Source organism: Anoplophora glabripennis, unplaced genomic scaffold (assembly GCF_000390285.2).
Source record: "Anoplophora glabripennis isolate ALB-LARVAE unplaced genomic scaffold, Agla_2.0 scaffold3, whole genome shotgun sequence".
NCBI classification, from domain to species: Eukaryota; Metazoa; Arthropoda; class Insecta; order Coleoptera; family Cerambycidae; genus Anoplophora; species Anoplophora glabripennis.
The window spans coordinates 2386549-2404035 of NW_019416486.1; the positions used below are offsets into that span (position 1 = coordinate 2386549).

General features: G+C 31.8%; 2 protein-coding genes across 4 annotated transcripts; one reads left to right on the forward strand and one right to left on the reverse strand.

The window, feature by feature from the left end:
* Positions 1–290: 290 nt before the first annotated feature.
* Positions 291–11904, reverse strand: LOC108917781. 2 transcript variants are annotated; one of them, XM_018724544.1, is made up of 7 exons: positions 11551–11904; positions 11234–11492; positions 10753–11092; positions 9874–10452; positions 5278–5858; positions 2060–2205; positions 291–456 (listed from the first exon to the last, which is right to left on the reverse strand). In XM_018724544.1, the coding sequence occupies exons 1-7, from the start codon at positions 11703–11705 to the stop codon at positions 402–404; spliced, it is 2115 nt and encodes a 704-aa protein (XP_018580060.1). In that variant the 5' UTR covers positions 11706–11904; the 3' UTR covers positions 291–401. The 2 variants fall into 2 exon arrangements, with proteins under 2 accessions (XP_018580060.1, XP_018580052.1); XM_018724536.1 differs by having other exon boundaries at positions 10753–11492.
* A 205-nt stretch (positions 11905–12109) lies between these two features.
* Positions 12110–17487, forward strand: LOC108917840 (Hermansky-Pudlak syndrome 5 protein homolog). 2 transcript variants are annotated; one of them, XM_018724619.1, is made up of 6 exons: positions 12110–12213; positions 12269–12379; positions 12435–12665; positions 12724–13201; positions 13553–14715; positions 17134–17487. In XM_018724619.1, the coding sequence occupies exons 1-6, from the start codon at positions 12130–12132 to the stop codon at positions 17356–17358; spliced, it is 2292 nt and encodes a 763-aa protein (XP_018580135.1). In that variant the 5' UTR covers positions 12110–12129; the 3' UTR covers positions 17359–17487. The 2 variants fall into 2 exon arrangements, with proteins under 2 accessions (XP_018580135.1, XP_018580124.1); XM_018724608.1 differs by having other exon boundaries at positions 12724–14715.

A 17487-nucleotide genomic window follows, 5' to 3' on the forward strand; every position in this document is an offset into this window, starting at 1 on the left:
ATCAAAATTTACAATACGTATATGAGCGGAGCTTCAGTCACACGCACAGACATTTCTTATTCCTAAGAAATTCGTACATTGTGCCCTAGTATAAATCAGTCGATACAATTCGCTACAGAACAAAAATTCCATTCTATGCAATTCAATTATTAGCCGATACTTTACAAATATAATTTACAATTTTGTACACATCAATATCATTAACATCAAATTGACATTTGGCAACCTAAACATTTACCTCGACACAAATTCACTATTAAAATTAATTATGTTACAATAAATATATCATATAAATAACAAAAAGTTTAATGGGGATATGTTACATGTCAAGTATAGATTTGTTACATAAAAAAGCTACGATATGAAGATAAGGCACACAAAATGACATGGTTTATTATCTGTCACGGAAAGTCTTTTGTTTGCCGTCTAACGTTTCCCGTTCTTGTGGAAATAGGCCTAAAAGTGAGCCACATAACAACAACTCGTTATAGTGTGTCAAATGGGTAAAAAATGGATTATGTATGAATTTTTAAGCAATCCATGTTTTATCAATTCAGGCCACTAATATTACAACACTTGTTAAGAGTATTTTACGAAATATTCTTTTTTGCAGTAAATCTGATACATTCCAAAATGATCTAATGTTACGAAGTTTACGATAAAGCATTGTCGGTTATATTAGTAGCATATATTTATATTTATACTTTCTACTAACATTGTAAAATGCTCAATGATTTATTTTTGGAGAATTTTCATCGAGTACAAACAAGAATAACTGAGAATGTCCTGAGAATTTATACAGGGCATTTTTGACTGTGTCTAAATTTATGAATATATTCCTATAAAAACATAGAAACTAATTTTTAATAGTGTTAAAATTTTTCAAAAGCTATTCAAATATATCGCGTCAGTCGAAGCGTTAAATACAGCGTTGCCATATTTCCTTTCATTAGATCAGATGTTTGTTCAAACTTGTCAAAACGTCATAATATATTCATTCCATTATCTCAATAATTACATCGTAAGTGCATATTTTTATTGTTGTAAAATGTTTAGTAATATTTAATTCTTTTATAATTAAAATTTTATTTTCCCTATCATAACAATTTTTTTTTAATATTCACGTTTGATGAAAGTTTTTTCCCAACTCCCATAAGAGCCTGTGTATAAGATATTTTTACACGAGGCAGTTTGCATTTACTAACAGATTTCAATTGCTTTGAACACTTTCTTTCGGAATCGAACCTCCTTAAATACACTTTTCGATAACCGAACATCGGTTAAGAAGAGCACATGTAGACGAAAAACAATTTGTCTTCGAACTTCTGTCGCAACAGTGCCACTTCAGAAGTAAAAATATAAAAATTCATGTTAAACATGAAATAAATGATAAAACTTCCTAACTTCACTCCCTAGTGAGAAATTTCGGAAATAGATATGACAATATTTTACCTGCCTTTTATCAGGTCGTTCAATTCAAATATTTTCAACTGACAGATATTTTCTAAAAATTTTATCACCCTGTGCCTAAAAATGGGTGAAAAAAGTGCGAGAGTAAATAGTTATATAAAAAAATATTCTTAAATTCGGATGAGGAATAAGTTCCTCTTTTTGACCTGGTATTTGTGCTACATGCTGAATTCTACATGATGTAATTGTTTTAAAAAATGCGAAATTTTGTTTTTTTAAGATAATGAAAGTTCTATTTATTTTCGTGAATGCATACTTTATTACTGCCAATAATGTCGGAAAGATTGCCAACAATTACTAGTGATTTCATTCACACTTCATACATAAAGTTTTTTCATGCGTAAACATTCTCGAAAAATAAATATATAAACTTTTTTTTATACAAAACTTAAAAATACCTGCAGGTTAGAATTCAATTTTTCATCTATTACTTGCATTGCATACGATAGATTCTAGAGTTACCCAAAGACATTCATTAAAACAATATTTACGTCAATGAAAATAATAACAAAAACCACCACTTCTTCGGTTAAAAAATAGTCTTATTTTAGGAATGTACCAGATTTATTTGTTTCGTTACGAAAATTACCTTATATTGCTACGAGGTCCAGGTATTCTCGAGGCAGGTCTGGGAATACCTGTAGGTCTAGGCAAGCCACTAGCTCTAGGTTGTTGGGGTTTAACAAACACGTTATCACCAGCTACATTAACTTTTCCTCTAGGCATGGGAGGTACCTAACGGAATTAAAAAAGAAAAAATGTATAATAAATATGGGAAGAACAAAAAATTAAGGAAATAATATTGCTTAAGGTATTAAGATAATCGTACATTTGAGATTTGTATTTTGTTTTCGGATATGAAAAATAAGCATGTTAGAAGTATGATTTTATACACATGAATGTCGTGTAAGGATAATAAAAATCGAGTATTTTTTATCAATAATTAAAAAAGTTTAAAATACAATAGTGAACTAGTAACTCTCTACAACTTGTAGCAGTACAAGTCAGGTGCAAAGTAGTTTGCTCAGATGTGTCACGCAGATCAAGTGTTTGTTAAGGTCTGAAATAAAATTTATATATTCTGAATTAAAACTAAATTATTCTAAAATACAATTAACGTTTTCTGAAATACATCTGGAAAAGGTGTACTGTGTACTATTGCATGTCCAATGAAATATTTATTGCCTTATTACAAAATAGCCAATTAAAAATTAATATATTATTTATCATTTGTTTATATGGATATCAGGGAGACTAGACAAGGAGCATGAACTTATACGGGAAAATTGACAAAATTTGTCAATGTAATAGTACAAATTACTTATAGTTTTTACTGCTAGGGTGGTTAGTGTTCCTTGTACACCGACATATTTTCATTATTTATTAATTTTTTTATCTAATTCAAAGTACATTATTTATTTTAAAATTTTTATCACATCACAAAACTGCATGATTGATTTTTAATTTAAACTGCTGCTTTCTTTATCTTCCCTCCGCTATTTTGGGGCATATGGGACACTATAGTTGTTTACATGGAGTTTGTGCTCCTTGTGTAGTCTTCATGATGTACGAGGCATGTTTTTTAAGTAAGTACTCTAGTGAAATTCCGCCGCTACAGCGCTGCGATCGGTGTCCCGCGCATTCGCACTGTGTACCTACATCTGCTGGCAAGCCACAGACGCCATTGCAGCATCAATTGATCGTGCTTACATTAGCTTTTGAGTATTGAAAATGCCTCCGCCGATTGAGAATCCCGTCGACTGTGGAATATGCGCTGTTATTCGTTTTTTAAGTGCTAAAGGCCTGAAAGCAGTTGAAATTCACCGTCAAATTTGTGAAGTGTATGGACAAAACATAATGAGTGATGGAATGGTATGCAAATGAGTAAAAGCTTTCAAAGATGGCCGCAAGAATGTTCATGACGACCTTTAGTGATCACTGACGATTTGGTGCAGAAAGTCGACGAAAAAGTGAAAGAGGACACACGCTTCACAATTTGTGCATTATCAGAGAAGTTCCCTCAGGCTTCAAGAAGTGTTCTCTACGAAATTGTTACCCAACGTTTAACCTATCGAAAGTTGTGCTCACGACGGGTACCAAAAATGTTGACGGAGGCGCACAAAAACAAATGTTTAGGCAGCGCCTTGACATTTCTTGTGCGTTATGTGGCTGAAGGTGATGATTTTTTTAGCCAAATTGTCACAGGTGATGAAACATGGGAGGCTTACGTTACACCAGAAACAAACCAACAGTCCATGGAATGGTGGCATCCAACATCGCCCACGAGAGTGAAGTTTAAGCAGACAATTTCAGCTCGGAAAATCATGTGTACTGTGTTTTGTTATAGGAAGGGGGTGTTGCTTGTTGAATTTTTGCCTCGTGGTGACACAATCAATTCCCAAACATATTGTGAGACCTTAAAAAAACTGTGCCGTGTAATCAAAAACAAAAGGAGTGACATGCTCAGGTAAAGGGATCGTTTTGTTGCATGAGAACGCTCGTCCAAGTACGCCAATCGGACTGAAGAACTCATCGCATCATTTGGATGGGAACAAATTGATCATCTTCCATACAGTCCCGATCTGGCGCCAAGTGACTACCACTTGTTTCTGCAACTGAAGAAGCATCTTGGAGATGATAACGTTAGCCTAAAAATGGCCATGTTGCAGTGGCTGTCAAATCAGACGGCAAACTTCTATGATGACGGTTTAGTGCCTTAATATTGGTGGTGGGTTAATTATGTGGAAAAATAAATAAACGTGTGGTCTTCCATGTAAAAATAAAATTGTTACAAAAAGTTTACTTGTTTTTTTTTACACATCAAAATGGTACTTAATTAAAAAATATGCCTCATATATCATCAGAGTGCTCTGAATCGGTCTGTGGTTTTATGTTATGTACGATTTACTTACAGACCTCACTTATAAAATATAAAATATGGGTGAACAAAGAAATAAGTTTTCAATTGTCTCTATTAAAACTCAAAATAACTACCCATAATCTACACTATCGGGGGTTGAAAAGAGCTATTTTATGCCAAATGCTCTTAAATTGCAAATTTTTAAAATAATAATGCACAGCGTGTTACTCCATGGATAAAATTCTTCAGAATTTAAGTTTTTAAAGACATTCTGTTGAAATTCAGTACATTTTTTGAGAACCAATAGAATGTATGAATTACTGTTTTTGAAATAATTTTCAAGCAGAAATTTTTTTTGGAACCATGGATCCTATAGACCAGCGGTCGGCAACTGGCGGAAGGTAAAATATTGGTCGCGGAAAATTTTTTGAAAGTTACTAATCAAATTTTTTGATTTATTGAATTTTTTTTTTACGTTTGAGTGTCCGTCCTTATCATTTTTCCTAGTATTTGACAATTGCATGACTGATTTGAGTTCTTAATGGTTAGTAAGCAGATTAAATTTGAGTGCGAATTAAAATGAAAAAATTACTAAGAAATATGAATTCTTCTTCTGGACCTCGTTAAAAATTTTCAAAAGTATCCGAACCCCACCTAAAATTACTTGCTGACCCCTGCTATACTCTCCAAATTTTTTTTGCAAAGACATTGACTCTTCTTTGAGAAAAAAAACAACTCTTTTATATTTTAACTTAATGATTTCATTTTTTTATATCTTAATTGTTGGTAAAGGTAATTATCAAATTGTGACAAATGATGGACATGTTGGACACCGTGTGTAACACGTTTTTATGAAATAGAACAATCCGCTGATCGCATTTTTTTTATATTTAAAATGCTGTTTAGATTCAGAAAGTAGGTTGGTTTGAAAAATGAACTCCACTTACCTCAGCGACTTTTGAACGAGTCTCGATATTCCGTGTAACGTTGGGATTTGTTGCTTTAGACAGCGTAGTTGTCGTGTTCAGTTGAGGGACTATGGGTAATGCCATGGGCAAATTTGCACTTATAGGCCTCAAACTGGTGTAGGAACCCTTCAACCTATGCCCCATTGTTTTCAGATTGGAAGAGGGTGCCTGAGCTTTAACATTACTGGGTTTGTACAGATTGCCCTGCGAACCAGGTATATTTGATTGAACTGTTCTCAGGTTGCTGTAGGAAGCCCTTATATTGTTGGGAATCACCTGCAAAGGCTTTTGACTTGACAAGGTGTATGTAGAACGGTACGTGTTCTTTAATTTTGTGTCAATGTTACCGCCTAGGTAACTCATACTTTTTACGGGTTTGCCAATGTAATTTTCCATTGATGCTTTCGAAAATGTAGATTTAACGCTTTTGTATTCATCCGTGGAAGATACGTCTGAATCAGACAAAGGTTCGTTTGGTATTATAGGCGAGATAAAGTTGTTCTCCCACAGATTTTTTGAGCCTTGGATTGTCTTTGGAGTTGACATAACTTGTTGTAGACCTGGAAAAATAATGTAATTATTTTTAATATACGTTTAGTCGTGTGACTTTTTACCCATTATTTAATTTGAACGGGAATTGTTGCGGGACAAGTGAGGGGAAATTTAAAATTTCAGGACTTCAAGGACGGCATCAGTAGCTTTTGACAAATATTTGAAAATGAAATCTATGAAATAAAGGAAAGTATAAAGAGGACCTAAAAATTAGATCCTTGATTTATGAAATGTATAATTCGAAATTCGATATTATTCGCTACATGAAACTAAGAGGGTGTATACCAAGTTTTGACCAAGTAATTCCCTGATATTTAAAGGTTTTCTGGGAAGATTTGAAAAATTTCCCAGGTTGAGAAAATGTAAGCTCTATATCAATTTCTGTTTTTCAGTTATTACAATTATACATATTTTTTTTTGTCAATATCTCCCAAGTATTTAAATACTGAAATGGATTATTTCAAAAATAATATATACAGGCTGCTTCAAAATTCAATACAAGGAATTTAGAGTCCAAAATAAATTTAAAAACTTTTTCACTGTAAATACAGGTAGTTATAGAATTTGAAAATATGGTGTGCATTTAACTCTTCATCAGCTAATATCTCGGAAATGGTTGGTCTGAGAGATTTCGATTTTTTGTTTAAAATTGATATATACTCCACGGTCGAAATTATAGAGAGTGATTCATCGCTGGCTTTTGGACTAATAAGGGGGATGAAGCATGCCGGGAACGAAAATCCATTGGCGTGTTTGCGTAAAAGGCAACAAGATATAGAAAATAATGAAAAAAGATAATAAAACATAACATCTAATATTTTTTACGGTTTACTATAACAGGCACTTTGATCCATTTTAATTATTACAGCATTTTAAAACGTCCCAATTGTGTTTTTTTTAATTTATAAATTTATTATAGCCCTGGAATTAGACCCCTCGTCTACGCTTATGCTATGACATTTCTCAGGACGGGTTAAATCAAGTCCGTTTACACCCACTAAAAAAGCATTTCCCTATTCCCTACCAAGTGCAAAAGACAGAGATAGAATATAGATCGACGTTCAGTGTAACTCGGTCTCTAGACGATTATAGATTATATCGATGTGCGTAGTGAGCGGCACAAAGATAAATAATATTGAACCGTATAAAAATCATTTTATATTTTATACGCATTATGGTAATAGTGTTTTTATATTATGTGTTAGTCACTCTTTATAATTCCGACCGCCGAGTATAGGAATAAACGCACTAATACGAAACATCAATATACAGGGTAGCAAAAAAGTTAGGGCCAATTTAATTCAAGCGTACCCTTATAGGTGGCGTCAAGAGCAATGATATATTTAAATTTACCATCATAAAAAAATCCCTATACCCCAAGTTTTTTGAGTACATTCAAATCTATTTGGAAATTATCCCTAAAAAAAATCGAAAAAAATAAAAAACTTTAACACCCTGTATATCGAAAACTAAGCATTTGTGGACACACATTTATACGGAAAATTTTTTTTATTTTGACCTCAAAAATACGCCATTGGCAAAGTGCCGGAGCAGCCCACGGAACTTATTTAATTTCGGTACAATTGAGTAAACATTGGTACAATCTCATAAAAGGTAATTATTAAAGCCAATATTAAAAGTTTCAAACAAAATTTTAAATGTGCAAAACTGTGAGATAATAAATAAATAATCTTTATGTAACTAAAAGTATTTTAAAGCATTTAAATGTAGCAAGTAATATGTACATAAGGGTTTTACCCATTTTCACTTTCTCTCCCAATTGTACTTTGCATCTCACCAGCCAATTGAAATAAGTTGAATTTATGAATTAATTCTTAAATTATTGACTATACCTACCAACTATACTTTTATTTGTTTTATGACAAGAATGAGATCGAGAATGATACTGTATTGTATTATATTATAGTGAGTACTTATCTATTAAGAAATAATCTGTAAGTGTTAAAACGACATTGGTGGATAAGACTTGTTATGGCGAAGAAAAAAGGGAGACTTGATTTTAGTTAATAAAAAAAAGAGGATCAAGACGAGTTTAAATGTTTAATGATTTTTGTCACAAGCACTGTTGGCACTATATCTTTAAATCAAAATGTAATCAGAATTTAATTGTATTGTAATCAATAAATTGATGACAATTTAGTGTATTACACATCAATTAATTCAAGGTGGAAAAACTGTAATTATGTTTTATTTGTGAATATTTGTCCTAAAAATTAACATTATTTTTAGTATACAAAAAAAAATGGAAAAAATGTATTACAGTATCTTTTTTTGCTTATTACATGCAACTCAGTGGCGGCTCGTGACATTGAGAATAGGTGAAGTATATTCATTGATTGACTAAAAGAAAACAAAAAAGTGCTGCAGGCGAAAATTTTCGAATTTTCAAGGTCAAACGGCTTTAAATGAATCTGAAAATTTTTAGTTGCATTTGCAATATTTCCAAAAAACTGACGTTCTTGAGAAGGATTTTTATTTAGATTTTATAAAAAACAGAAATATTAGTTCGGCTTGTGGACTTCTGCGAACATTAACGCACACCGTGCATGTATGTTCCAAAGAAGCTTTGTGGTTACGATAGCCTTGCGTGACTTTCCCAAATTACCGACTTTACACCCATAAATAAACACAGCATACAGAAAAGTTTTTTTAAATAAACACAACTACTTATACTCCAAATACCATTCATTCCGAAACTTCCGAACGTACACATTGTCTTTTGACTTCCCCTTTTTTCCATATCGAAAGAATAAGGCACAGGCCTCTCGCAATTTAAAAAATCCTTTTTGTTCTCAATTTTCCATCTGGAAAATAGCGTTTCCAATAAAATACATACTGGATCATACATAGGAAACATTTCTACAATTATACAAAACAAATATTAACTAAGAACAGTTGTAATCGTACACTGGGCGACCTGTATCGTATAAACTATTAAAAGGCAGACGAATCAGGCAATGGGGGATGCGCCTTCAATATTCGTGACACTCGTTCCCCCACGCCGTAATTTTCTCCCATGTTGGCGACCTCGAGCGGAATTCAGACTGTTTTGATCTGTGTTACTTGCATATATTAAACGTTGTACGGTACGAGGTTGATGTTCGCGCTCAACGAAGACAATGTTTTTTTAGAAGGGGTTCACCGTGCAACTATTCTGTTTATTTCTGCGTATTAAACAAATAAACATAATACATTTTCAATATAGAATTATACCTAAATTATAAAATTTACATAAAATTAAAAATTATTTTAAATTGCACAACTAAACGGAAATTTTAGGTGAAGCGGTGCGTCACTTGCGTCACCTGACAAAGTATTAAGAATATATCGAAGTATTATATTCATTGAGGGAAAAAAAACAAATTATTAAATGTCTAATTAAAAAATTGCCGTTTTTCCCAAAATTTTTCTTAAAAATTACTTTATTAGATAATTTTAACTGAAGCATGATGGCAGATAACAAAAGTATGGCATAGGCATCTTATAAATAAAAACCGATTGCAATGAAATTTGAAAAATATTCATGAAAATTAAAGAATTCCCCGATGATTCCCTGTTTTCAAGATTAGTATACACCCTGTACTGTAACTTTTAATGAAACATTTATTAATCATAAAAATTGATTATTTGCAGTTATAAAACTAATTGTACTTATTTGACCTGGCAATCGTGTGGACATTTTTAATGATATTGAAAATATCTGCAAATGTATCTAATCTATTAAATTGTGTATTATCTAACTTCACAATCTATTTGATTATTTCAATTTACAGACCAAAACATTAAAAACACATATTATCACCAGAGATGCGATTGAAATTATCTAAAAATTAAAAATTTTATATAATCATCTAAAAGTGAATAACAAATGAATCAACTACCAAAATAAATTTGATCTAAATTATAAATGTGATGTCATAACAAAAAATATATTTCTTAAAATGTGGCATTTTCAACTTTTATTCCCTATTATGATACACTTCTACAGAGATCAGTACTTACTTCTTTCTTGCATTTCAACAATTGCATCCAGATCTGCCATATTGAGCATCTTATTAGATTCTCGACTACTATTTGATAAGCTGCTCATTCTGTCCAAACTGTCGGCAGATCCAGTAGAACAACCTAACGATGTTCGCTTTATATTAATTTCTCCATTTAAATTATCTTCTTCGGTGTATGTGGCGTCCAACCTAATATTATCATCTAGACAGTAGCTTAATCTGTTCAAATCGGTAATCTGTACTGTTTCAGAGAGCTGTTTCTTCATGTCCTCAACTGTGTCTTCGTTAGAAATTGTTAGACTGCCTATCACTGAATTGTTTTGTTCGAAACTTTTAAGGCTGCAGTCTTTTATAAGGGCTTGGGTAGTGGTGCTATGGTCAGACACAGGATGATCTGATGGCATGTCAAATGTTGAGTTTAGGGCTAATGTGGTATTTTTTACATCGGACTTTCTGAAGGTACCTTTTGATTTAGGTGTGCGACGATATGTGCCGTTTAAATTAGAAAATTGATGATTGTTTATTTTATGTATTTCTTCATTGTTAGTAACTTGGACTGGATCTGAATTTTCTGGTGCTAAATTGAAAATACACAATAAAAATCAAGACAATTCCTTTAAATCACAAAATTTTTTACGGTTTAAAAGTCTTTGAATATTGAACTGTTGTGAAAATGAGTACAAACTGAAAAGATATGGCTAAAATTTTATTCTAAGAATCATTTTGGATGCAGTGTACCTCCAAAATAAAAAATCTTGGGAAAACCGTTTAATTTTTTCAAGTTTTATTACACCCAAGACTTTTTGCACTCATTTCCGCAACACCTTGTACAGGCAATTATTATCTTTAATTGCAAGTAATTAATGAATGCACTTACCAACTTCAAATTGTTTTTCATAAGTTGTGTTTAAATCGATAGTCGAGTTGTTCGATTTATCGAAAGACGGACCAAGTTCCTTTGTGGTATTTTTTCGAAAAGTTCCATTAAAAGACATTTTTTTCAAAAAACTTTCAGGTGTATCTGAGTTAATACTGCTACAACTTTCTGTAATAGACTGAAACATAGGTGGTTCTGAATCTTGCAGCAAAACGGTCTCTGTATAATCGGTATCACGAATTTCTCTTAATACTGGATCATTCTTAATGAAACTGCTTTCCATTAAGTTGGCAAAAGTAGAAGAACACATGGAATTCACAAGACTAGGAGGAGACATATTCTGAAAAGAGTCAATTTCTGCAGAATTTGCCAAAATATTTTCAAAATAATAACTGTTTGTGGGTTGTGTCAAATCAAAATTTAGGGGTTTAGCTGAAGTTGCTATTGGCTCACTAGTTTCTTGAATAATACTGTTACTAACATCATTAGTTTTCCTCGAACAGTCGGAAGATTCATTTTGTGCGTCACTACTGTTGCCATAGACCTCTTCGTTGTATTTCTCAATACTCGGACGGGTAAATCTCTTTTTTGGACGTGTGAATGTTCTGGAATCAAAATTTTTTTGACTTTCGTTTTGCGATTTCATTGTACTCAAGAAATATTCCTCATCTTTTATATCATCATTGTGTAACCAGCCATACAAATCTGTAATGGGACAGGTGTCACTGACTTTAAACAACCTAAAAATTATTATTTTCTTTATTACAAGTTTTTATGTACATTGCCTTGTTTGCTTACCATGTCTCATCGCTGTCGAATTTAATTTTGGTAATGTCTATTATATCGAATTCAACATCATTTTTGGAAGCAGCTGGTTTAAGTATACCTGACTCATTTCGATTTTTGATAAATGGAAATTGTTCTTGCATTTTTTGACCAGTTGACAAATCCATTTTTACAAAATAGTGCCAAACAACCTCCTGTCAGTACATTTGTTTGAACAAGTAATCAAAATATTTTTTGACCACAAACTTTATCAACCTATTTATAATTTAAAACACATTAAATGAATGTAAACACAACTTTTGAAAATAACTTATAATGTATGTAAAGCAACTCTTTACTGAGAATTTTTACCCGTCCATTGCACTTTCTAATGGTTTTCTCTGTGCCAACTTTAGACTGAAAGCAAAGAATAACTGTTATGTTTGTTTCTCCTTCTAATGTATCTCAAGTCCGTATAAGTTATCCTTGTTACTTCTAAAATAACTTCCAATTTTAATTTACTTATTTTTTTTGTGTTGCCAGTATCCAGGGTCTTTAGAAATGTCAAAATGTCAGAACAGAAATAAAAACATAACCTTAAGGAGTCTAAAAATGGATAAATGTATTTTAGTGCAATATTTAACTTCTATAAATTCTGTGATAAGCGAAATTTTTAAATCAACACAACGTATTAAAGTAAATATTATATCAGAAATGTGCCCACGGTTTGTTAAAATAATGTGTTTTTTAGTTAACATGCTTCGATGTCTCTGAAGAATACATAGTTTTTGGGACTAGTAGTGGAGGTGTTTATATATTTAAACGTGAACCATGTCAATTTATAAAAATAATTCCAAGTAAGGTAAGGATTTTAGTAAATTTTGATAGATTCTTAACAAATAGATATATAATTTTAGGAAGGTTCAGCAATAAAAATTGTAATAGCTCCAAAAGGAAAAAATTTGGCAATAGCAAGTTCAAAAGGACTACTTATAATTTTAGAAGACTTTTTAGATATAAATGTAAGACCTTTAATTCATAGCGAACATGAAGGTAGTATGGTTACTGCGATAAAGTGGTATGGGAATACTGTTTACAGTGGAGATGATGCAGGAAGAGTAGCAGTATTTTCCTTAAGTAACTTATTGGTATGACTTTAAATAAATATACTGTTTGTTAAAAATATTTATTCAAATAATTTTTTAGACAATCTTTCAAACTGCATCTGCTACTATAATGCATTTAGATTCTAATATAGTTCAAATTGATTCATACTTGAATTACTTACTTATTTCTACTAAAACTCGAACATATTTATGTGATACAGAAAAAGAATGTTATAAACAAATAGGAAAAAAAATGCGGGATGGCAACTTTGGTGCATGTTTTTTTAATGTTGCTAATAATGATTCCCCAGACACTTATCAGAGTATTAAAGGAATATTTAAGACAATAAAAGAAAATGAAAGCTTTATGACAACGTTGAATAATAGTGACGTTAAAATATATTGTGCTCGGCCTGGTGTTAGACTTTGGGAAGCAAACTTTGAGGCAACAGTACTTGTTACTCACCAATTTAGAGATTCTCTGAATCAAAATCCTTCGGATATATTGCATCTTGAAGATGTTGAAGATGCAAGAATGACAGTTCATACTTACAGAGATATTAATGGATATTCAAAAGGTTTTAATTTTGGCTTAATATATCCTGTTTTGTCTAGATTTGTATTTTCGCATGATAATGAAGGAATTTATTTCTTTGATCCGACAACTAGTAAGTTGGCATTTTGGAGTAATTGTTTTAAAAATATTAAACATGTTATAATTTTGGGATCTGTTCTATATGTTTGGCAAGATAATTCTCAAATAAGTGTTATCTCCTTAGAGTTATTAGAAGAGTTAATTATTAAAACGTTACTCAATAAACAGTATTATTTTTGCTCGGAATTGTGTATAAATTATTTTGATGATGTGATAAGCTTAATAGAGCATTCTAGGAAAATCCATTTGATATCTATTTTAAAATCTAAGTTAGTTGCAGCGAATGCCACAGAGTTATTAGAAAAATTAATGCCAGTTTTACAAAGATTGGAAAAGTTTAATAAGAAAACTACTTTAGGGAAAAAGCTTTCAAATGGAATTGTGATAATTGAAAATTCACATGTTGAAGCTATAGATTACGATATGTACATACCAGAATCTGTTAAGAATTTTAAAAATTCCTCTTCCAGCAAAGAAGATAAATGTATAACTGATGATATGAAAGAAACATTAACTTGTAATCCTCTTGTTAAAGAACTTACAGCACATCTTACCCAAAGTAAAAATGCTCAAGATGAGAAAACACTTTCAGAGGAAAATCCAAACTTGTTGGCTTTATATAAACAGTTTAAACTTAATAAAACTCACAAAACTGTTGAACTAACCGAATCAAGTGATTTGATGAATGAAATGAGCTTGGAAGATCTGATCATTTTATTTCAAGACTTTATTAAATATATAGAAAAAATAGAAAATACCGATGCAACCACGTGGTGTAAAGAACAATTCTTAAAACAAGCATCTCGGAGAAATTTTGATATAAAAACAATGGATACAAATACTTTACTATTTTTACAGGATGCATTTTTGGAATTGTGTAATTCGAGACATTTTAGTTGTAGATGCCATTTTCCTTTGCCAAAGGCTTCCAAAAAGTGCCCACAATATTACCATTTGGGGTATAAATTGTTAGATCACTGTGAGAATGTAAACGCTTATTTGATAAATGTTCCTTATATGCATAAGTATGTTTTAAGTAGAATAAAGAAATTAAACGATGCTCTCTCGAATTTACCCCTAATAGTTCAGTTTAACGATGAAGAACTATTTGAATCATTTAAAATGATATTTACTTACGATACTTGGGATGAAATAATAAAATTGCACATAAAATTAAGGAAAGGAAACTGTTTAAATTGTGAAGAAAGTATTGAATTGGATGGCATATGTTCATGGTCAAGCTTAGGTATACTGATGATAAAATCCATTGGACCTCAAAATACTACAAGGTTATTGAAAAGGTATTCCCAGTATATACCAAATGGCAGTTTGGATACAAAATTTTATCAGTGCTCTATATTAGCTTCCACTTTCGACCAACCTGATCTTGCTGTGAATTTTTTGAATAATATGGTTACGGAGGACACTCTCCCTCAGGTATAAACTTTTAACTGTTACAGTTGATATTTACATAGATAAAAAATATGTCTTTTGTTGAACTTTTTTGCTCTAGTGTTGTATTATACGATAGAAATACAGAAAATTAAAGAGATATCTTTAATTTTGTGCATTCCTAATTTTATTTCCTTGACATATCGTTGTTGTACCTTCAAAATATGACATGTATATTTTTGTTATTCAGTGGAGTTAAAAAACTGTTTATTGGCATTTTTATTTAAGATTTACAACAATTATTTTTAATTTTACTGCGCACAGTTACAATTCTGTACAAAATAAAATGGCTGTTTTTAACCAGATTTTGCGGTTTGATGTCGTTTATCGAACTCTGTACTTCTGCGTTTTGCGGAAAGTATATGCATGTCGCATTTTAAAGGTGCAATGACAATATATTTTTCAGTGTTCAGTTTTTAAAACTACACCCTATTTGTCTAATTTTCTTTATAAGTACTTCGTATTTAATTTTTCTTATTAATATAATGTTATACAGGGTGGTCACTTTTAAGGTGTACACCATTAGTATGTCCTAAACTGGAAGATTACCAGAAAGTTGCATATTTTTATATTATGAAAAGAAATTGGAGATAAGTTGCACAGTTCCTGAATTAAGCTGAAAACACTGAAAATTTGGCTTTTCTTATTTCTTTCATATCTTTTTTATTATTGGAAGTAGAGTAATAAAAATTAGTATGTACACATAAGGCGAAATACTCTATCTGTTGGAAGATTAAAATATTTTCCAAGCCTCCTAGATCCTTATGTTTTCATAACCAACTTTTATTTTCTTATGGATGCCATACTAGATAAAGTATCAAATTTCTAGTTCAACGATGTATATTACATGGGTGAAGAGATTTTAATAAGGACCAAAAACGTAAATTTTATGATTTATTTAATTTAATCATAGTTGCCATAAAAAACAAATGAAAATTTTGATATTGCTGTTTAAAAGGAAACTATCAACTACTGTTGAAAATAAATGCTCAAATTATTTATTTATTATTTGTAACGGCACACGCCTCAAGAAATGAATAGGTAGATATGTACATGTTTACATGCAATGTAACAGAAATTCAGTGACTACGTCACAACGTTATGAAGGGATGCATCCTGAGAGAAGGTAATTTTAAGAAGACAAAGTATCACAATTTTAAATTTAAACCAGTGCAAACATTGCATCCTCAAGACAACCAACGAAGACTGGAATTTTGTGAATGGCGAAATATGCAACTTTCATGTAATTTAACCAACCCTGTATATCTTCTAGTTCAGCAGATACTAAGGCAGCGACGCATTAAGCTTCGGTTTGTTAGAGCTGTGCGTCGCAGACGACATACGCGGTTAGCAGAATTCTGTAGCATAAATCTGTAGCATTCAACTTTATCGGTTTTGAAGTGGGGTGTTTTGTTAGATTTAGTGCTTGTGATTGTATGCTGATAAGTGCAAATGAAAATATTTATTATTATTTTGGCAATTTTTTTTTCTTTCATGACAGTGGCTGAACATTTTTTGCTGACACTACTTAGGCCGGTGTCCCATGCATCCGAAATCCGATGTACGATATCCGAAAATATTTTAATTCGTACGAATGATAATATTATAATTCACATGCATCTGAAATTAATCTCATAGAAATCAAGTATAGAACCATGGAATTTATTAGAACGTAGTATGAATTTTAAAAATTTCGGATGAAAATGAGCGGTAGAAAATTTGAATGTATATTAACCAATAGGAACACTTTCGGACCTTCGTATCGTCGGAATTTGAATGCATGGGACACCGGTCTTATTGAGAAAGAACATGAAAAAGATCTTTTAAACTTAATTAGTTGTCGTCGTCAAAATAAAAGTGAAGATCGAATGTTTTCTAACAGACGTTTGGAAGGGACGGTATACAATGGGGGATGTTTAGAACGAAATCGATAAATTTCTCGTCTTCCTCTGGTGAAAACTTGGTTGCCATTTTAAAATTCGTTAAAAATAACACTATATACTGCGAGCTCAACTGAACAACTCCCGAGCTCGCGAGCTCATTGCGCTCGCATCGCGTTCTCCGCCGTACTTTCCCAAAGAATCTAGGGAGACCGCGATGCGATTGAAATTAGGTTCCTCTTCTATATAACTCATTTTTTTAAAAACTAAAACAATACCTCAACTATTTAAAGAAGAGCATGAGCAGGACTGTGTATGATTGCCAAAAGCGACTGATTTTGCAAAAGACCGCGATCAGCTCAGCGCAGAACGAACCGCGATGGGACGGGACCGCGAGCGCCTAATGCGTTCTCTGTTTAATGGTGTTCACCTTAAAAGTGACCACCCTGTATATACAACACCAGAGAAACCTTTTATTTTGAGGGTACTTGTTTTAGCAGAAATTAATTAAATTCCTTTTCAGTTTGAAGACCAAATGGAAAAATTTCTGCAAAGAAAATATCTGGGATGTCAGAGTCAAGCAATAAAATGTGGCAACACAACAGATGCAATAAAATGCACTTATTGTGATACACCTCTTCATGGACCTATTCTTAGTGATACTAAAAAATGTGATTCTGGTCATAATTTTCATAGCTTATGTTTTGCTCGTAACAAGGGAATTTGTAACGTTTGTTCAAAAACGTAATATTTTTATAAGTGCATTATTTAAATGTAACATTTTTAATCTTAGAATATGTTTATTCCTTATGACAAAGAGAATACTATTTAGAAATATGTTTATTGAAAAGATATTAAATCAGAAAGTTGCAGGAAA

Coding starts and splice junctions, on each gene's coding strand:
- LOC108917840 (XM_018724608.1), top strand. CDS start 12,130: ATGGATAAATGTATTTTAGTGCAATATTTAACTTCTATAAATTCTGTG. Junction 12,380..12,434: donor TAAAAATAATTCCAAGTAAG/GTAAGGATTTTA, acceptor ATATAATTTTAG/GAAGGTTCAGCAATAAAAAT. Junction 14,716..17,133: donor CGGAGGACACTCTCCCTCAG/GTATAAACTTTT, acceptor ATTCCTTTTCAG/TTTGAAGACCAAATGGAAAA.
- LOC108917781 (XM_018724536.1), bottom strand. CDS start 11,705: ATGGATTTGTCAACTGGTCAAAAAATGCAAGAACAATTTCCATTTATC. Junction 11,493..11,550: donor TTCGACAGCGATGAGACATG/GTAAGCAAACAA, acceptor AATAATTTTTAG/GTTGTTTAAAGTCAGTGACA. Junction 2,206..5,277: donor CTCGTTCAAAAGTCGCTGAG/GTAAGTGGAGTT, acceptor TAATTCCGTTAG/GTACCTCCCATGCCTAGAGG.